General features: G+C 61.2%; 1 protein-coding gene across 2 annotated transcripts; it reads right to left on the bottom strand.

Annotated features, from left to right (window-relative positions):
• Positions 1-247: 247 nt before the first annotated feature.
• On the bottom strand, positions 248-13,568 carry SIPA1 (signal-induced proliferation-associated 1). Of its 2 annotated transcripts, none has more exons than XM_077822393.1 (15): positions 12,602-13,568; positions 12,130-12,257; positions 11,750-11,938; positions 10,751-10,925; positions 9,375-9,478; positions 8,926-9,083; positions 7,831-8,413; positions 7,391-7,665; positions 6,517-6,750; positions 4,256-4,346; positions 3,752-3,917; positions 3,102-3,200; positions 2,755-2,836; positions 2,183-2,264; positions 248-1,868 (listed from the first exon to the last, which is right to left on the bottom strand). In XM_077822393.1, the coding sequence occupies exons 1-15, from the start codon at positions 13,566-13,568 to the stop codon at positions 1,722-1,724; spliced, it is 3,480 nt and encodes a 1,159-aa protein (XP_077678519.1). In that variant the 3' UTR covers positions 248-1,721. The 2 variants fall into 2 exon arrangements, with proteins under 2 accessions (XP_077678519.1, XP_077678520.1); XM_077822394.1 differs by having other exon boundaries at positions 2,755-2,833; positions 12,602-13,550.
• Between the last annotated feature and the right edge of the window lie 7,298 nt (positions 13,569-20,866).

The raw sequence follows: 20,866 nt of genomic DNA, 5'->3' as shown, positions 1-20,866 counted from the left end.
TCACTGAGGAGCCCTGGGGGCTCCCGGCTGCCACCGCTACCCCGGGGCTCTGGGCTCTGGCAGAGCTTTAAAGGGCCTGGGGTTCCGCTGTGGTAGTAGCTGCCAGAGCCCCGAGCCCTTTAAATCCCCACCTGAGCCCTGCTGCCCGAGCCCTGGGGTAGCGGTGGCTGGGCTCCATCAGGGATTTAAAGGGCCCTGGGGCTCCAGCCGCTGCTACCGCCCTGGCCCTTTAAATGCCCGCTGGAGCCCCACCGCCACTACCCCAGGGCTTCGGCATCGGGGCTCTGGGGGAGATTTAAAGAGCCAGGGCAGTAGAAGTGGCTGGAGCTCCGGGGCTCTCTAAATCCCTGCCAGAGCCCCCCCACCCATACCCCAGGGCTCGGGCAGCAGGGCTCAGGTGGGGATTTAAAGGGCTCCGGGGGGTAGCAGCGGCTGGAGCTCCGGGGCCCTTTAAATCCCCGCCGCAGCCCCGCCGCCGCTACCCCAGGGCTTTCAATTGCCCTCTCGGAAAGCTGGTCCTGGTACGGCGCACCGGCTCTTACCGGTATGCCATACCGGGGCGTACCAGCTTACTTTCACCTCTGAATGTCCCCATACCTCCTTTCTGCTATGTGGGAAGCTGGGATGGGTTGGGGTGGGTTGGGGGAGAGGGGGCATTAACTCACAGCTTGCAGTATCTTCACAGTTACCAGGCAGGGTGGCACCCTCTTCAGGCCAAGAGGTTCCTGCGCTGGCCGGGTCAGAGCTGGATGGGGGTGGGGCTCTGGACCCTTAGGAGTCTGGGGGATCTGGCAGCCGGAGTGAAGGTGTTACAGTGTGTGTTTGCATGGGAGCATGTGTCAGTGCATGGGCGCTTGAGTGAGAGCACGTGAGTGTGAGCATGCATCAGTGTGAGCATAGTCTGCCCAAGCACGAGTGGGAGCAAGTCTGCACAGGCGTGCATCAGTGTGAGGGCATGTGTGGGACTGGGAGCACTCTGAGCTGGTGTGAGGAGTGCATCTGGGTGAGCAAATGTATGTGTGTGTGTGTGTGTGCAGTCATGTGTGTGTGCAAATGTGCATGAATGTGTGCAGGAAAGTGTGTGTGAGCATTTGTATGAGTGGGAGAGTAGAATCATCTCTCTCTCATGCCAGGGTTTTCCTGAGGCCTGGATTGATGCAGCAGGATTGGGGGGTATTGCAAGTTGATTTTTTCCGAGGGGGTCAAGGTCAAACGCGCCATTAAGTCCCTCCTTCTCACTCTTGCTCAGCAACACCAGCCCTCCCTCCTGTGCCCACCCCACAGATGACAAGGTTACAACCTCCTGCCCATTACAGTCAGATTTACCAAAGAGTTGAGATTTGTGTATGAGCTTAGCCAGCTGGAACTGGGGGTGTTGCCTGTACCCCGATATCAGAGCCTGCTCCTGGCAGTAGCCTTTGGGCTGGTGAGTTTGTGCTGGGCTCCCCAGCGGTAAAAGTCTTGAGAGATGAGAATCCATGTTCCAGGGGGGGTTCCCTTCCCCCCCAGGCAGTTTTGGGGGATTGGTAGCCCGAATCCCCTGTGCATGGCCAGTTGCAAAGTGGGCCCCCCAGAGTGCAGTTCAGATTGTGGTTCCTCCTGGAGGTAACCACAGCGCCCCCTGGGGACCAGAGAGGGGAGGAGTGGAAGTGGGGTCAATGGGGAGACAAGGGCAGTGGGGGGATGACTGGGCAAGTGAGGGTGGAGGCGGCCCAAGGCCCCTAGAGGGACTGGCCAGGGGAGCCGCACAGCAGACGGGTGACCTGGCTGAGCCGGGCAGCTGCACTCTCCTGCTCCTGCTGCAGCCGCTGGTTGTTCTGTCGCAGACTCTGCACTTCGGCCTGTAGTGCTGCCTTGGCTGCCTGCTCCTGGAAGAACAGGGGGGCAGGGTCAGTGGGGAGGGGCAGCACCCCCCACTACCAACCCAGTCCCTCCCACTCAGTCGCCATTGACCCTCCCACCCCACAGCCCCTGCCCCCGTCTGGCCCTCTCATGGCACCTCCTTCTAACGCCTGCACCACACCTGCCCTGTAACTCCTCTGCAGTGCCTTGCCCCCTGCCCTCCTTCCTGCAGCCTCCACCGCCCTCCGCTCCCCTCCCTCTTTTCCTCACCTTTGCCCCCACTCCCTCTGCACTCCTCCCCTAACCCACTTTCTCCTTCCCTTGTGCACCCCGAACATACCTGCTGCAAGTCCTCCTGCAGCTTCTTTAGCATGGACTCCAAGTGAGAGACCTTCTCCGACAGCGACCGGGACTGATGGCCTCTGGGCGAGGGAAAGAAAGAGTGAGAGACAGAGGAGTGTGGGGATGGAGGGATGGAGAGATTCATAGGATGACAATATGCATCAGTCAGGCTGAGATCAGATGGGGCAGGGGGAGCAAAGATCCCTCGTCTCCCAAGAGCCCAGCCCGCTCAGTATCCTCTCCTCCCCAGGATTGTCAGAGAGCTCTCCAAAGGTGCAGAGCCAGTGAATGTGTCAGCCTCCCACTGGAGGAGTGTTATGGCACACCCACTTGGAGTTCACTGTTCAGCCACCAGATGACCCTGGTTGCTTCGTGATAAACAAGTCCCACAAAGCTGGGATGCGAGCTGAGCCAGAGATGGTTTGTTGCTGTTTTTGCCTGCTCTGACTGTGTTATCATCATGGAATATGTAAGGGGGAGGATGAGAGCAGGGAGGATACAGTGAAAAGGGGGCTAGTGGATGAAAACCTCCCCCCATCATTCCTCCCACCCCTCTGTGTAGCTTCTTACTCATCCTCGGGGGGCTGCTGGCCTGGGTTCCTCTGGCCACTCCCACCGGGGGGCTCTCTGTTCTCCAGCACATGTTGCCCTGCTGCAGAAAAGAGGGGAGACAGAGTGAGATTCTCCTCCTCAGACTGGGGATTTGCTGCGACTCCTGGCCCCAGACAACTTTAACCAGGTTCTTTGCCTAGGGATTTCCCAGCTTTAGCCCCCCATTAACAAAGCTCTTTGCCTAGGGATTTGCTACAGACCACAACCAAGTCCTCCACCAGGAACTCTCAGACTCCAGCCCCTCTCTGTGCTTATGCAAGCTGGGCACTCCCACCCATGATGCAGCATGGAAATCTGTTGCTCACCTTCCTTCGAGAGCGCCTCTAGGATGCTGTTGCAGGTGGTAGCCAGGTTGGAGATGGAGTCCCACTCCTCCTCCAGGGACTCACCGGCTTCCGACAGAACTGGAGAGGGTGGGGCAAGAGAAAGAATGGCATGAATGAGGGCAAGGAGCCCAGCAGCTGTCCAAAGCAAGGCCCTTCAGACCCAGAACCAGGCCCCCCAGCTTGGGCTAAAGCACTAGAAGGTTGTTGTTATCCTCCAGCGGGTTCTAGCCTCACAGCTCAGTCGCAGCTATTCATTAACGTCCATCCTCAGAGTTAATTAGAGTTGGGGAAAATCTATTGACTTGAGATTCCCCTCCCCGCAAGCCCCCTTTGGTCAATGGATTTGAGATTTTGTTACAGGCGTAGGTTCTCGACAAAGAAATCTCAAAGGAAACAAATAGGGGTCGAATCCTGATGTGTGAAAACCCGCTTTGGGGCCCCAGCCCCACACTTTAGTTCTATTTTTCCTTCCCATCCCCCACTTCTTCTTTTTTTTAATTGGAGAAAAATCCCAGCACAAAGCACCCAGCTGGCACTTGGAGCTGGACCCTGCGCCTGGAAAAGGGAAAGTTCCCCTGATGCTAATGTGACAGGATCAAACTGGGGGTGCATGTGTGTGTTTGTCTTACTCTTAGTGATGGAGTTTCGCAGCGAGAGCGTACGGGGTAGGAATTTCTCGGTGTCACTCATGTCCGAGGTGGGTGGAGCTGTCTCGCTAGGGGGCGGGGCCTGGCTACCCATGACCCCATGATCTGGGGGAGCCTGCTCCAATGATGTAGGGTCTCCTGGATGGTCCTGGGACAAGAGAACACAGTGATTGATGACTGGGATTCTATAAGCCAGGGGTCCATCACCTGGAGTTTCAGCCACCTCTGGGGTGGGATGCGGAGGCTGTTTATACAGGGAACCCTCACCCAGTACTGAGATGCAGTAATCTCTGGGGTGGGACACAGGGGCTGTTAAACAGGTTAACAGATTTATTTCACAAATAAATAGCTGCAAATAACAGTGCACATCATGGAATGCCAAGAATGACAGTGCACGTGAAACCTCCAGAGTGACAGCACACACGAAACCGAGGGGCCTGACTGCATCCTGTAGGGGGCAGCTGGGACACACACACACACACTCACCGTGTCCCGCTCAGGGGGCCCCTTGGGTGTGGCGGCCAGGATGAGGTCAGGTGTGGGGTCAGATAACATGGGGATCTCCCTGCTCTGGGACCTGCAGAGGCAGAGGAACATTAGCCTGTGGCAAACACAGCTGAGAAAAAGGGGGCGGGAATGCTGAGGGGGATAACAGCTGATGTGGGGAGCCTAGGAGGTGGGTGTCAACCAGTCTGTTGGGTGGGATTTGGATCTGGGGGGGAGGCAGGACTCCTAGGAGGCTGGGGAAGCACTCACAGTAGGTTGGAGGCTGATGGGGGTGGGGTGGAGGCGGGGGTCTGAGGAGGCAAGGGGCACTCATGATGGGTCAGGAGACTGGGGAGGTGGGATGGAGGCAGGGGTCCTGGGAGGCAAGGGGTACTCATGGCAGGTTGGGGAGCTGGGGGGGAGAATGGGGGGTGGCCAGGGGGGATGGAGAGGGGCACGTATGATGGGGAAGGGTGTCAGGATGGGATGGAGGTGGGAGTCACTCACAGTGGTCCCAGGAGGTGGGGGACTCAGAGTGGGGGGGGGGACACTGTGGGATGGAGGCGGGGTCCCAGGAGGTGGGGGCACTCAGAGTGGGGGGGGGCAGGGTGGGATGGAGGCGGGGTCCCAGGAGGTGGGGGCACTCAGAGTGGGGGGGGGCAGGGTGGGATGGAGGCGGGGTCCCAGGAGGTGGGGGGCAGGGTGGGATGGAGGCGGGGGTCCCAGGAGGTGGGGGCACTCAGAGTGGGGGGGGGCAGGGTGGGATGGAGGCGGGGTCCCAGGAGGTGGGGGCACTCAGAGTGGGGGGGGGGCAGGGTGGGATGGAGGCGGGGTCCCAGGAGGTGGGGGCACTCAGAGTGGGGGGGGGCAGGGTGGGATGGAGGCGGGGTCCCAGGAGGTGGGGGCACTCAGAGTGGGGGGGGCAGGGTGGGATGGAGGCGGGGTCCCAGGAGGTGGGGGCACTCAGAGTGGGGGGGGGCAGGGTGGGATGGAGGCGGGGTCCCAGGAGGTGGGGGCACTCAGAGTGGGGGGGGGCAGGGTGGGATGGAGGCGGGGTCCCAGGAGGTGGGGGCACTCAGAGTGGGGGGGGGCAGGGTGGGATGGAGGCGGGGTCCCAGGAGGTGGGGGCACTCAGAGTGGGGGGGGGCAGGGTGGGATGGAGGCGGGGTCCCAGGAGGTGGGGGCACTCAGAGTGGGGGGGGGCAGGGTGGGATGGAGGCGGGGTCCCAGGAGGTGGGGGCACTCAGAGTGGGGGGGGGCAGGGTGGGATGGAGGCGGGGTCCCAGGAGGTGGGGGCACTCAGAGTGGGGGGGGGCAGGGTGGGATGGAGGCGGGGTCCCAGGAGGTGGGGGCACTCAGAGTGGGGGGGGGCAGGGTGGGATGGAGGCGGGGTCCCAGGAGGTGGGGGCACTCAGAGTGGGGGGGGGGCAGGGTGGGATGGAGGCGGGGTCCCAGGAGGTGGGGGCACTCAGAGTGGGGGGGGGGCAGGGTGGGATGGAGGCGGGGTCCCAGGAGGTGGGGGCACTCAGAGTGGGGGGGGGGCAGGGTGGGATGGAGGCGGGGTCCCAGGAGGTGGGGGCACTCAGAGTGGGGGGGGGGCAGGGTGGGATGGAGGCGGGGTCCCAGGAGGTGGGGGCACTCAGAGTGGGGGGGGGGCAGGGTGGGATGGAGGCGGGGTCCCAGGAGGTGGGGGCACTCAGAGTGGGGGGGGGGCAGGGTGGGATGGAGGCGGGGTCCCAGGAGGTGGGGGCACTCAGAGTGGGGGGGGGCAGGGTGGGATGGAGGCGGGGTCCCAGGAGGTGGGGGCACTCAGAGTGGGGGGGGCAGGGTGGGATGGAGGCGGGGTCCCAGGAGGTGGGGGCACTCAGAGTGGGGGGGGGCAGGGTGGGATGGAGGCGGGGTCCCAGGAGGTGGGGGCACTCAGAGTGGGGGGGGGCAGGGTGGGATGGAGGCGGGGTCCCAGGAGGTGGGGGCACTCAGAGTGGGGGGGGGGCAGGGTGGGATGGAGGCGGGGTCCCAGGAGGTGGGGGCACTCAGAGTGGGGGGGGGGCAGGGTGGGATGGAGGCGGGGTCCCAGGAGGTGGGGGCACTCAGAGTGGGGGGGGGCAGGGTGGGATGGAGGCGGGGTCCCAGGAGGTGGGGGCACTCAGAGTGGGGGGGGGCAGGGTGGGATGGAGGCGGGGTCCCAGGAGGTGGGGGCACTCAGAGTGGGGGGGGCAGGGTGGGATGGAGGCGGGGTCCCAGGAGGTGGGGGCACTCACGGCAGGTTGGGAGGGGCAGTGCCCTCACTGTGGCTGCGTAGGAACTCGGTGCGCTCCTCAGCCAGGCTATGGGGGGGTCCATCCTGCAGGGAAAGCGAGCGCAGCAGCTGCAGCGTGGCTGGTCTCAGCTCCCCCTCGGGCCCCGGGTCCCCAGCCGGCTGTGGGGGGTCCCTTGCCGGGGAATCACTGCGCCGCTTCTCCTGCAGGGACTTCACATAGAGCTCCGAGAAACTCCTGTAAGAGAGAGATGATGGGGCAGGGTCTCAGAGTCCCCTGACTCCCATCCCACTGAGTCCCCCCCCACCCTGCCCCACAGCAGCCCCCACAGTGATCCCACCCCATTCAGTCCACACTGATCCCTCCATCCTGCTGCACAGCACCCCCAACAGAGCCCTCCTCCTTGTCCCACAGTGTTCGCCACTGCCCCCCATTCTACCCTATCGCACCTTCTACCCTGCCCCACACAGCTCCCTGCATATGCCACCTACCCTCACTGTCCCCCAACAGTGTCCCTCCCCAAGGATTCCTGCCCCATAGCACCCCCACTCCGCCATTCCCCCTGCTAGGGACTCTTGCAGCCAATGCTTCGGCATCCTTCCCCACAGCTCCCCACCAACACTCCCACCCTGTGTCCCACAGCAGCTTCTCCTGGAAGCTCCTGCCCCCTCCTGCTAGTGCCCCCTGCTGGGGACCCCCAACCCATATGCCTGAGCATCCCTGCCAGTAACCCATAACCCTGAGTGACCCTGCTGGGAGCTCCTGCCCCACGGCACCCCTTCCTGGGCACCCTCCCCTCTCAACACCCCTGGGAACCCATGCCACCCACAGCACCTCATAGCTCCCCGCCAGCACCCCCAGCTGGCGCTGTGCTCACCTGCGGGGCTTGCCATTCTCGTCAGGAGGCACCATGGTGATGGTGACTTTCTTGGCGGTGCGCAGCAGCTCGGTAGTCTGGGCGCGGCTGAGGCTGGGCAGCGCCCGCTCGCACACACGCACCAGCCGGGCGCCAGGCTGCAGGCCGGCCTTCTCCGCAAAGGTGAAGCGCTCGACATCGGTGACGAAGCCCTCGCTGTCCACCTGGAAACCCAGCTGGCCCAGCCCGTTCCGCAGCAGAGTGAGCTCCCGCGTCTCGCAGCCCCGCGTCACCAGCTGGGGGGAGAGAGAGCATTGGGCAGGGCTGGCTTTGCCTCCTGTACAACACCCCTCCCAGTGCTCCTGCCCCACTCCCTGCAGCACCCCCTATGGCAGAGGCCAGGGCTGGAGTAGCCGGGAGCTCTCCTGCAGTACCCCACCTGCCAGTGGCCCAGGCCCTACCTGCAGCCGATGCACAATGTCCTTGACCTCATCCCCTTGGCCGTCAGGGAGCCGCACGGAGATGTAGTCCCCGGAGCCGTAGTAGAGGTCCAGGCCGCAGTCCGAGTAGGTCCAGGCCAGCACATCACGGCAGGAGCAGTTGAAGATGACTCGCTTGCCCTTGGCCTCAATGAGCACCAGAAACTCAGCAGAGATGCCCAGCAGGGAGGGCAGCTCGGGGGCAGCCCGGTCTCCGTCCTGTGCCCGCACGCTCCACACCAGGGCCCCTGCACTCTGCAGCTCGCAGGCCTTGGCCCCCTTGGCCCGCTCCTTCCTCTTGGCGCCCAGGGAGAGCAGGGGCAGGCGGGAGGAGGAGGCCTCCAGGCTGGTGGTGGTAGCATGGCTGCGCGCTAGGTCCTGTAGGTACTCCTGGCGCGTGCGGGTAGCCATGGCGTGGAATTTGCCTGACCGCTCAGCTGCATTCTCTGCATTGATGGCCTTGGCCAGCAAGAAGTCCCGGAAGGCGGGTGTACGGGGGAAGCGGTGGCCAGCTGGGATGGGCGGTCCAAAGAGTGGGATGTCTTTGGTGCGGCTCACTGCCACACTGAGGGGAGAGATGGGAGTCAGGGCATGGGGCAGCTGGGGGCAGCCATGGGCTCAGCCAGCGACAGGGATGATGGCATGGCAAGGAGGCAGGCAAGGCGGGAAAGACCTTGGCATATGCACCACCCCATAGTTGGCACACTCATCACATGCTTCCCCTCTCCACTGTAGGTGGCATATTCAGAGCACACTACTCCCTTCCCCTGTAGGCAACAGACTCAGCGCTTGCTCCCCACACCTCCTGTAGGTGGCCCGCTCAGCACACGCTTCTCCCTTCCCCGATGGCAGTGTGCCCATCCCTCTCCTGTATGTGGTGTGTGAAGTGCACACTCTCCCCTGATCTGAAGGTGGCACACTCAGCGCACACTCCCCCCACCTGTAGGCAGCGCTCTGGGCACGCCCTCCCCCATCTCCTGTCGGTGGTGTGCTTGGCGCATGCTCCACTCCTCCCCTGCAGGTGGGACACTGAGAGGTGCTGTCCTCTCCCCTGCTGGCAGAGTGCTCATCCCTCACCTGTAGGTGGTGCGCTTGGTGCAGGGTTCATGCGCGCGCACTATGATGAAGACGTGCTGGAAGTGTGAGCGGATGGTGCGGGGTGTGAAGGGCTGTGCACCTGGCTCCTGGAAGATGATTGTGACAATGTCGTTGCCAATGTGACGCTTCCGTAGCAACTACAACCAGAGAGATGGTGTTACTGCGGCGATGGGGAAGGGCAGGATCTGAGCTGGGCATGGGATGGGGATGGAAAGCAGGATGGGAACCCTCCCTGTTTCCAGGTCAGCCACCCTTGCCCCCCTTTCCTGAGCTGCCTGGACTCTCCACCATGCTCTGGTGCCCCCCAGATTCTCTTCCTGCACCCTCTGGATTCCTCCTTCCCAGAAATCCTTCCCTCTGGACCCCTGGTGAACCCCAGCACCCCATCCTCTGTGCTAGCCCCATTCCAGTGCCCTGCCCCGCCTCACCTGCTGGCGGTTGTTGGGTGTGTAGGGAAGCATGGTGGAGACGTGGAACATGATCTCATAGTCCTGGTACGTGGTGTACAGCGAGTGGGTGCCCGTGGAGTCAGCTGGGGGAGACACAGGATGGGAGATATCAGTGGGATGGGGAGTGGGGGCGTTACTGGGGCAGGGAAAGACGGGGCTCAGCAGAGCGTAGCTGGGAAAGCCCTTGACTGGGTCGAGGGGAGAATACAGTCCCCTCCTTCAGAGCCTCCCCACCCCCTGCTGCCAATGTGTCCCCCTGCCCTGGGGTGAGGGAGGGACTCTTTAAAACCAGGCTCCCCACCTCATGGGGTGCGCTGGGGGCTGGCAGAGGGCAGCCTGCTATGACAGCTCCCCAATGTGTCTACTGGTGCCAAATGGCAGGGGGCAGCTGCCAATGCAGTCCAGCCCCCTTGCAGCCCTCAGCCCCCATGACCCCTTTTCCAGTAGCCCAACCCCACCCCGGTTCCCCCTCCCCCAAGGTCTGGCCACCCAATATTTCCTTGCTCCTCCCCCTAGAATGCTCCCTTTCCTGGGTTTCACCCTCCCTTCCACAGAGTTTAAAGCTTGAGGGGACAATTGTGCTCTTCTAATCTGACCTCTGGCCACTAGACCACCCCCAAACAATTCCTGGTTGAACTAGAGTGGACTGGTTAGAAAAACAGCTGTGGAGACTGGAAAATGTCCAAGGGTGGAGAATCCACCACAGCCCTGGAGAAGCTGTAACAGCAGTTACTGATTCCCACTGTTAACAGACTGTACCTTAGTTCCAGTCCAAATGGGTCTAGCTTCAACTTCCAGCCACAGGGTTGTGTTTGACCTTTGTCAGCTGGACTGAAGAGCCTCCCTTACCCCAGCTCTGCTCCCTGTGTAGGTGTTTAGGGATGGTGACCAAGTCACTTGTTCAGCTTCTCTTTGATAAGCTGAGGAGATTGAGGTCCTGGAGTCTCTCACTGTAAGGCAGGTTTTCCAACCCCTCAAACATTCGTGGGGCTCTTCTCTGACCCCTCTCCAATTTATCCACATTGTTTGTGATGCTGATGTGCAGGCCCCCACACTGGACACAGTTCTCCAGCTGTGGGCACAGCGCTGCTAGATACAGGGGTAACAGAACCTCCCCATTCCGCTTGATTCCCCTGTTTATCCGTCTAAGGATCATGATAGTCCTTTGGCTGCAGCGTGGCACTGGGAGCTCCTGTTCAGCAGGTTATCCCCCCAACCCCTCCGCCCCAGTCCTTTTCAGAGTCGTTGCTTCCTGGGACAGAGTCCCCAATGCTGGGAGCATGGCCAGCCTTCTTTGGGGCTTTACATGTATCTGTTTACAGTTACCACCCCCAGTGCCCCCTCCCCACACTCACTCTTGGTGTCAAGCTGGGCACGGTACTTGGTGAAGCCACGCAGCTGGACATGCTGGCCCAGCAGCTCCAGGAACTCCTGGAAGTGGGGGCCGGCCCCCTCGTTGTTGTACATCTCCTCCTCAGAGCCCTGCCCCGCCCGGCAGTACAGAACTCCCACCTTGCGCTGGAAACTCACCTAGGGAGGGGTATGGGGAGGGGAACATGGGACCAAACTGGGAACACCCCCAAACTGCCCCAGTTCAACCACCCAACACAGCAACCCCAATGGGACCCCTGACTCAACCCCCCAAAATACCCCAACCTCACAACACAGCAACTCCTTATGGGATCCCTAACTCAATCCCCCAAAATACCCCAACCCCCCAACACAGCAACCCCCGATGGGACCCCTAACTCAATCCCCCAAAATACCCTGACCCCCGAACACAGCAACCCCAGTGAGACCCCAACCCCCAAAAATACCCTGACCCCCCCAACACAGCAACTCCTGATGGGACCCCTATCTCAACCCCTTAAACTGCCCCAATTCAACCCCCCAACACAGCAACCCCCAATGGGTCCTCTAACTCAACTCCCCAAAATACCCCAACCTCCCCAACACAGCAACCCCTGATGGGACCCCTATCTCAACCCTTCAAAATACCCCAATCTCACCACCAATGTAGCATCCCTGATAGGATCATTGATCCAACCGCACAAACTGCCCAGACCTCTCAACACAGTGACCCCTGATGGGGCCCCCTGAGCTGACCCCCTCAAAGTGCTCAAGCCCCCCGACCCAAGCCCCCAACAGAAGACCTTGATCCAACTCCCCCAAAACAACACTTCAGGAACCCCCATTCCCAAACCACCCTGATCATACTCTTCCTGAACTTCCCCTCCCACAGAGCCTGGCTTCCTTCTTGCCCCCAGGTCCCTCACCACCCCCACCGCTGTACCCCCCATAGTGGGCAGGCCCATGGCAGAATCCCTGTGGCACTCCGTCACTCACATACTCACCCCCTGCTCATCCAGCTTGAGCAGTGTGTCGGGCACCTTGGGTGAGTTGGATGCCAGGCGCAGCCCCTGCAGGTTCAGGTCAGGCAACACATGCTCCAGCAGCTTCTTGGGGGACAGCCCGCGGGCAGTGGGGGGACGGGCGGTGGGGGGCAGTGCCTCCTCCAGCACTGAGCCACGCAAGGTCCGCAGCTGTGGGGAGGAGAAGCCGTGGCGGGTGGGGAGAAGGCCAGGGAATTTTTGTACCCCTGCATTGCCTCCTGACTAGGACTCCCCCCACAGCACCCCCCCTCTCCAGGGCGGTGTCCTACCCACAGTGTCCTGCTCCCCCTGGGAGTGCCCCTGTGCTGCAAGCTCTCCCCAGGCTCCCTGGTGGCGCCCACCTCGCTGGTGCGCAGGATGAGGCGGTAGCTGTACTGCGGGCTGGCACCCTCCTTCTCCTTCTCTTCGCGCCGCAGCGACACGGCCACCGCTCCCAGGCGCTCATCCACCCCAAAGAAGTTCTGGTGCTCTGTGCCAGGGGACGGGGGTTTGTTAGAGACGGGCATCGCCAGGACTGCCCCCACCCCTCTCACACATTCCCTGACCCCCCCTGCATGCCAGCCCCACGGACCCTCACTTGCACCTCCCTCTTCCTGAGTGCCAGCCTCCTGCCACCCGCCCCCAGCTTTTGCCCCCCCCCAGGGCCATTCTCCTGCTGCCAGCTCACCCTTGCATAGCAGCACTCATAGCAGCTGGCCCCTTGCCCCACCTCCATGCTCCCTATGTCCTGTGCCCCTTGCTCCTTCTTCCCCATACCCTGTACCCCCCCCATGCACTCCGCCCCCTGTGTCCTACTCCCCTGCCCTGGCTCACCCTTGCCACAGAAGTATTTGCGGTAGTAGCTGGCGCCCAGGTCGGCATACTCAATGCAGTGGGTGGCCCGGCTGCCTCTGGTGGGGTAACTTTCCCGTGGCTCCTCCAGCACAGACACGGCCGCATTGGGCAGCTGCCCGGCGCCCCCTCCTGCTTCCTGGCGCCGGCCCAGCCCCCTCTCCTCCTCGCCCCCAATCTCATTGCGGAAGTGGGGGCAACTGAGCACCAGAGGCCCATCCTTGCCATCACCTGGGTCAGGCTCTTCAGGGACAGGGGTGGGGGCAGGCCCTGTCGAGGCGGCTGAGGCCCCTGTGGTGATGTTACGCACCCGGCGCCCGGCACTGCCCTGGCACCAGGCCGCCTCACCTGGATCAAAGAGGATGCTTTGCACGTCATAGTGGGCCAGCTGGCGCACCCAGACCTGTGGGGGGAACTTGGGGGGCTCTTCCCCCCTGTCCTGCTCTGACATGGCAGCCCCAGCCCCCTGGCTGTCCCCCTCCCACACCTCGTCTCCCACAAGCCCCAGCAGCACCAGGGGGTCCCAGAAGCGCCGAGCGGCTGGGCTGCCTGCCCGTGGCTCCTCATGGCTGTGGGCACGGGTGCGGGGAGGCCCTGGGCCTTTCTCGATGGAGCTCAGGCTGCCATAGTCCCGGTGCAGCCCGCAATCCCCAGCCCCCACCAGTGATGAGGAGGGAGGTGCCCCGTCCCCAGGCACCCCCTCCCCAAGGGTCACGTCACTGTTGCTGCGGTGCATGATGTGGCTGGCAGGCCTTAAGGCCAGGCCAGGGGCGGTGCCATGCCCTCTGGGGAGCCCCTGGGTCACCTCACTCCGGGGGGGGCGCAGGAGGGGGGCCGGGATCCCCTTGGCATCAAAGGAGATGGAGGCCAGATGGGGCCGGGTGGAGTGGCGCCTGATCTTGCGGACGAAGAGGTCATCTGACTGCATGGCCCGCCCCCTCACCAACATGCCCCCCCTCCCGCCCTGGAAAACAGGAATGAGATGGCCTGGCGGACGGAGAGGCGCAGCTGCCAATCACATGCACACAGGCTTGGGGGAGCAAGAGTCAAGGAAGCAATCCAATTGGCTGGGAAGGACAACTACGTGCTCTACCCTTTGCCAGTCAGCTTTCTCCTTTATGGCCACTGGCCATCAGTGGGCGTGGCCCACCGTCTCATTGGACAAGAGCGTCATGGGGAGCCGCTGTGGAGGCGCTGCTGTGCTGGAAGGCGTCAAATCCAGCCATGGGGTGTGGCCGGCCGGCGTGCCATGCTGGGGGTTAAGGGCTGGTCCTGGTGCAGCCCGGGTTCTGAGCAGAGCGCTCTGCTCTCAGCTCCTGGTGAAGCAGCCTGCTCAATCCCAGATCCTGATATGGGGTGGGGAGCCGCCTTCCTGCGAAAGGAGTTGAGGGGAGATCTGAGATGGGGGAGATGGGGAGAGGCCCAGGCTGCAATGCTGGACTCTGTCCCCCCAGCACTGAGGCAGCTTATGCTGGGTCCCATCTCCCCAGCTGCCCGAAAACACCAGGAGCATTTCTGATGACTGGTTGGACACCCTTCCCCTGATGTGATGGGGCCAGCACTGAAACACACCAGGTGCCAACCTGGGCTGCTCGCCATGGAGATGACGGGGGCAGGGGCTTGAGGAGAGGGTATTTCTACAGCAAATTTCTCTGTCAAGTACTGAGCCATTCCCTCTCTGATACCAGGATACTCTCCTTCTAATACTGGGGTACTTTTCTGGGCTGTTTATCTACCTAGTACCCAGAGTACATTTCCACTCTGAAACCCCTGTGCTTCCCTCTCTAACATGTAGGCACTTTCCTGGGCAGGTTCAATAATGTTTAGGTCACGTTTTCTCTCTACTAACTGGGTCCTGTTCTGGGACACTGATCTGTCATCCTCACTCAGTGGGAATCTCTTTTGTGCCCTCTCCCCTCTGACCTCTGGGTATGCCCCCGCCAGTAGACTGGGCCCGATGGAGCCCTGATGTCAGGCAGCTTTGCCCTATCACAGGGGAGTGTGGGGGGGACACAGGGCTATTGCTGCAAACCCAGGGCGGTCTGGGAAAGAGAGGGCAGGTGCATTCTAGGAGTTTGATGTGACCATTATGGGTGGGAAGGTGCATTATGAGAGGTTGACATGAATGATGGGGAGGCAGGTGCATTCTGGGATGCTGATGTGACCGGTGGGTGGGGACATTAGCAGCAGCTGCAGACGGGACAGGGCTCTGTGGTCAGGGCTGCAGGAAATCTCCCCGTATGCTCCCCTCTAGCTGCAGCTTCCTGCCCTCGCTCAGACGGGGCGGCTGTGTGTGTGTGTGAGAATGTCTCGGCGCTGAATGGGGGGATCAGGGACAAGCAGCTGCCTGACACAGGTACACTCTGTGACACATAATGGCTGAGGCAAAACCACCCAGATACTGGCCTAATAGCAGGGGGCACTGGCCCAAATTTGCGCCCAGAACTAGGGTTTGGCTGGCTCGGTTTGGGAGAGAGACAGGACTAACAGGGCCCTCACATGGAGCTGCCAACAGAAAGAGCCAAAAAACAGGAACTTGCACAAGTACCTGTTTTTGTAGCAGCTTCCTCCTGCAGGAGGTGGGGGGACACTGGGGACAAAGGGCTGAGGCGCCCAGCCTGGAGGCAATGCCCCCCCAGGGGCAGAAACAGAGTTGCTGCCCTGACCCCAGCTGAAGTGACACACCCCTACACACACCTGCCCCCTGCACCATCCCCCGACTCCCTGCACCCACCCAGTGCCCCCCCAATCACATTTCTGCTTTCTCTGAAGTTGCTGAGCCTTGCAGAGTGGAATCTGTCAGGGAAAGGTCAGACCGTGGGGGATGGGGGAGGGAGGTGAAGGAGACCAGCCGGGGGCAGGGGGAAGGTCAAAAGGACAAATAATCACCCTGCACCCCAGAACTGAACTTGCCCCCCCAGCTAGTTGTGACCCTGCCAACCTGGAACTGACTCCCCCAAACCTGTCCCTCCCACACCGACTCCCCACAACTACTGGGGTTCCAAACATCTGCAGAACAACCCCTGTCCTGGATCCGCCATTCCCAGTCCCTCCTTGGTCCCTGGTTCCCCAGGACTCTGGGGGCGGGGAGCTGACTGCTTGGCCAGTGACAAACCAGGCTGGGGAGAGGTTCAGGGAGCAGCAAGAACAGAAGGGAGAGACAGAGAAGGGGGGCAGCAGATCAGCTTCTGCAACGGTTCTGTTGGTGTCCCTCATTCACGACCCGCAGAGCTCTGGTATCTCCCCTCCCAAGCTCTGTTGGTGCCCCTCACTGCCAACCTGCAGCCCAGACAATGCCAAGGTTAAGACCCATCAAGCTCATTTTGATGGTGACATAATCTATATTGGAACTGAAGCGCCCAGACGTTCTTGGGGGGGGAGGTGCATGAGTGGCCCGGACTTCCCCATTTGTGGTTGGCCCTGTAAGTGTCAGATGAGCCACTGATCTCCCCCTCCCCCTCCCCCTCTCTAATATGCTAGAGCCACATCTGTGAGGTGAGGACGCATGGGGGAAGTGGGTGTCTGAAGTGATGCTCATGGCGGGGGCAGGTGCTGGCTCAGAGGCCCCAGCTCCTATACACCCCTTGTGCGGTCCCCAAATCAGGGAAGACAGCAGGGAGAGGCCCACTCCCCCTCATCATAGAATAGCAGGGTTGGAGGGACCTCAGGAGGTCCTCTAGTCCAACCCCCTGCTCAAAGCAGGACCAATCCCCAATTTTTGCCCCAGATCCCTAAATGGCCCCCTCAAGGATTGAACTCACAACCCTGGGTTTAGCAGGTCAATGTTCAAACCACTGAGCTATCCTTCTCCCCATCCTTCTCCCCTTCCCCCATTCCCCAATACCCTCTTCCTCTTCACCCCTGCCCCCCCAGGGCTCCCTTCCAAACACACAGCCCCGCACCATGTATGGTCCCCGTGTCATGGGGTCAGAGAGGAAAACATGGTCCCCAGAGCCTGTTCAGCCCCACTCCCGAGGCCTTTCTGCTAGCCAGGGTCCAGGCCCAGTGTGGGAGGTGTCCTATTCTACTAGGGATGACTGGCCTAAGACCCAGCAACCTCATCTCACAAACAGGAACGATGTTCACTATGAACCTGGGGCTAGATCAGAACTAGTGTCCCCTAGAGGGGAAAGGCCTCGTGTCCCCATTCCCTGCCCCCTGAGCAGGCCCATCCCCTACCCTGGGGCTGGATCAGAGCCAGTGCCCCCTAGAGGGAAAGGCCCCATCTCCTAGTCTCTGGTGCAGACGAGCTTGTTAACCTAAAAAAACGAGGAGTCTGGTGGCACCTTAAAGACTAACAGGTTTATTTAGGCATAAGCGTTTGCGGCTAAAAAATAAATCTGTTAGTCTTTAAGGTGCCACCAGACTCCGCATTGTTTTTGTGGATACAGACTAACATGGCTACCTCTCTGATACTTGTTAACCTAGTTGCTTGCTGGAGTGTTAACAAAGGACCCGCCTGATGCAGCCCCTCCTCCCCCCACCTAGCAGCTCCATCGTGCCCCATCACTGTGCTGGGGCAACCACCAAGCCCCACCTCACCCTGGACACACACACCCCATTTACTCTCCCCACCAGTTTGGAGGTCGGACTTGGGACAAACCAATGTTTTTTTTTCCAGAGAGTGGGGTGGAATTCCTGGGTCTCTATTGGGGGGGGGGTTGGCAGGGAAAGGGTTAATGGGAGCTGAATGCCTGGGGGAGGGGGAGGTGGGGTTGCTTGGTGTCTATTGGGGACCAAATGTGGGGCTGGTCGCTGAACCAGCCCCCTTCGGGCTCCCATAATCCCCCATAGCACAGTGCCCTCCGCCCCACACACACATGGGTGATGTGTCTGACCCCCATCCCCACATGTGGGAAAGAGCAACTCACCCAGCTCTCCGGACCGGGGGATGACGGAACGGATGTCTCAGACCAGGGGTGTCACAGGGACCTGGAGAAACAGAGAGCAAGAAATCAGTATTTCCTCAGGGGGAAGGGGGATCCCTTGCCCAGTGCTGAGATGCAGCCACCTCTGGGGTGGGGCACAGGGGCTCTCTGTACAGAGCTCCCTTGTGGGGTGATGAGAGTCAGCTGTGTATGGGGCCTTGTTTAACAGCTGCACATTGACAGTTCCCAAGGATTTAGGACAGGAAGTGAAAGAGAATCCTGCATCCTATTGTATCAGCAGAGGGGGAATTAGGAAGGTGTGGAGCTTCAGCTTGCTGGGACCCTTTCCTGCACACTGGCGTTCACTCCCTCTGTCTGGGGGGATGGGGAGGCTTGGGGACAGTGGTGGGCCTGGGGCTGGGGTGTCTGTGCAAGTGGGAGATGCTCCCATCACCCCCCCTCTGTTTTGGATGTGGGGGGAAGGGACATGGGGGGTCAGGGGACCCCACACTCAGGCAGGGGGCTGAAGGTGCTCAGTTTCAGGGTGTGATTTCAGGTCTCAGGAAGCTACAATGGCAGGAAACACAAAATTCATCTGGTTAGACTGAGGAGATGGGGGCAGGGAGGGGGACAGACACATGGCCGCAGCAGCATGGCCATGGACACAGGGACTCGGCCAGAGCTCTTCTGGGACCTGTTGTCTGAGCTGCCTGTCGCACTTATTTTGCCCTGGGAAAACACCCCCTCTCTGGCCCCCCCCAGGAAGGATGGTTGGAGACGCACCTCCCCCCCCCCCCCCCCCCGCCATGCTGCCCTTGACTGTTTCCTCCCACCGGCTGGGTCCCAGCCCACCACAAGATCCCCGGTCAGCCTAAGCTGGCCCCCCTCACCTGCCCCCCAGACCTGCTTCATTGCTCCAGCGTGAGGGACTCCCCAACGACCTGCACCCCCATCAGCCTGGGAGCCGCCCACATCAGCCCCCTGGTACCCCCCCCCATGATTCTCCAGCCCCCTCCAAGCCAGGCGAAGGGCTCGGTACCTGGGGGGTCGGTACCTCGGGGTCCAGACGCGCTGGGTGGCGCGGACGCTCTGACTCGCTTCCTGCTGTGCAGGAAGTGATGGCGCAACCAGGAGCCTGAGCCACCCCCCCCACCCCCCCAACATCCTCAGGAAAGAGCCAGGCCCCGAGTGTGACCTGCCGACTCCCCACCCCCAAACCGGTGAGCAGCTTCCTGGCCATGCAGCTAGGCCTAACCACGCCACCCCCGCCCCCCACTCTGCCAGTGCCCCGCAATCCCGATCCACAGCCCCCTGCTATCCCAGCTCTGGGCTCCCCCACAGCCCTGCCAGTGCCGCTCACTCCCAGCCCACATACCCCTGCTAGCCCAGCCCTAGGCCCCCCCACTCCCAGCCCTGGGCTTCCTGCTTCACACAGCCCGGCCCAGAACCCAACCAACTGGTCGTTTGCTCTTTCCCCTGCCAGTTCAGAGTGGAAACCACAAATCGGTGCCTCATGCCCACAGGGAGATAAGGGGCGGGGGGGGGGGGGGCTGTGGATCAGGAGTACCGGCACAGTGGGGGAGGGGCAAGGGAGCCCAGTGCTGGGATAGTAGGGGGTGTGGGTCAGGATTGAGGGGCACCAGCAGAGCTCTATGAATATTGGGGGATCCTTATTACTGGTACCAGGACGTGCTGAGTCAGGCCCCGACGCTGCCCCAGTGACTCTGCAGCTGGTCCCCTGGTCCAAGTGAACTTAGGCAAGCAAATGCCCTTGCCTGGCCATGAATTGGTTCCCCGCCCCCACAGGGTAGTGGGGGCGGATGCTATTTGGGCTGCGTCACCCCGAGGCTGCTGCCCTCAAAGGGGCCTTTCAGGGACATGCGGAGGGGGGTGAACGGGAACGGGGGACATTGGCAGCCATTTAACAGAATAGTAACCCGTGTATGAGGGACGCTGCGCATTCACCAGGGTGCTCCCCTGCCCCAGTACCTCGAGATCCATGGCCTGGAGGGCTCCACTGCCTGGGGGGCTCCAGTGTGGCTGCAGTGTCAGGGGAACCCTGCCGACCGCAACCATCCCCTCTCCTAGGCCTTCGCTCCCCCCTGCAGCCGGCATCTGGCCCATCTTCCAGCTAGAGGGGGTGGAATTCAACCAACTTTGGGCCCCAGGACAATGAAGTCTCTTTAGATATGCCCCCCCCTTCCCCTCCTCTCTTCACTGCCCAGTTTATCAGTGCCTAGGCCCCACGTCTCCCTTCTTTCCCTAAGGCTTCCCCTCACCCGCCACTGCGCTCCAGGCCCAACCCGGAGCTGGGATAGAACCCAGGAGTCCTGGCTCCCAGCCCTCCTGCTCTAACCACTAAACACCTCCTGCCTATTATAATTAATTATTTGGATTATAAATTCACCACCGAATTACTCCTTTGAGCAATTGCATCATCTTAATGCTCTGGCTACCACCTGGGTATGTTTGTCTGTCTGCTCTGCCTGGGGTGCACTGAAGGGCACTGGCAGAGCTGGAGGTGGAGGGGGGGGCAGGGCTGAGGATTGGGGCTGCAGATTGGGGCCTGCAGATTGGGGCTGAGAGGGCACTGGCAGAGCTAGGAGTGGAGGGGGTATAGCTGGCATGATGAGGACCTGTGGGTTGGGATTGAGGGGCAGTGGCAGAGCTGGGGGCTAGGGGAGACAGGACTGGCATGACGGGGAGCTGTGGTTCAGAAGACTGAGGGGGCCAGGGCTCAGGTGGCGGGGGGTTGCGAGTCAGGACTGAGGGTCACTGGCAGAACTAGGGGGCTGTGTATGTTTCTATTCAGATTTGCCTAATGGCAGGATATTGAGTCTCCAACTGCATCTAAAATCCCCACTGCTCCCTTCCGCCCCCCAGCTTTCCCCCACTCACAGCCCCAGCATCCCTGAGGGATTTGCCGGTCACTCAGAACAAAGGGGGAGGGGTGTTGGCAGGTGGATCAGAGCTGGACAGGTGTCCCAGGGCCTGGATCCCTGGTGCGGAGGGGGTGGGGAGTGGACACAGATGTGTGAAGTTCCCCCCTTCAGCTTCCTCCCTTCCCCTCAAGCATCTCTGGTTCTGCAAAGCTGGCCTGGTGTTACTCAGAACAACCTACCCCCCCCACCAACAATGCACTGAGCCCTGCCCCTCCATTAATACTCATCTGTTCCCATTTTTCTGTTACACGTTTATTTCCTTCATTCTTTTATAAGCTCCCTTGTGACGCACCCCTCCCTGCTTAATTATATTCCACACTATAATTATCCCATCAGCTCCCTCCCATCTCCTCGATCTGGGCAATTCGGATTGGCAGGGGGAGACACTGGGGCCCCCTGTTTAAAAGTCCATCCCCCAGGGATTCCATCCCATCCCC

Source organism: Eretmochelys imbricata, chromosome 7 (genome assembly GCF_965152235.1).
Source record: "Eretmochelys imbricata isolate rEreImb1 chromosome 7, rEreImb1.hap1, whole genome shotgun sequence".
Taxonomy (NCBI): Eukaryota; Metazoa; Chordata; order Testudines; family Cheloniidae; genus Eretmochelys; species Eretmochelys imbricata.
The sequence above is the reverse complement of the archived record's forward strand: the minus strand, read 5'-3'. Positions and strand labels throughout refer to the sequence as shown.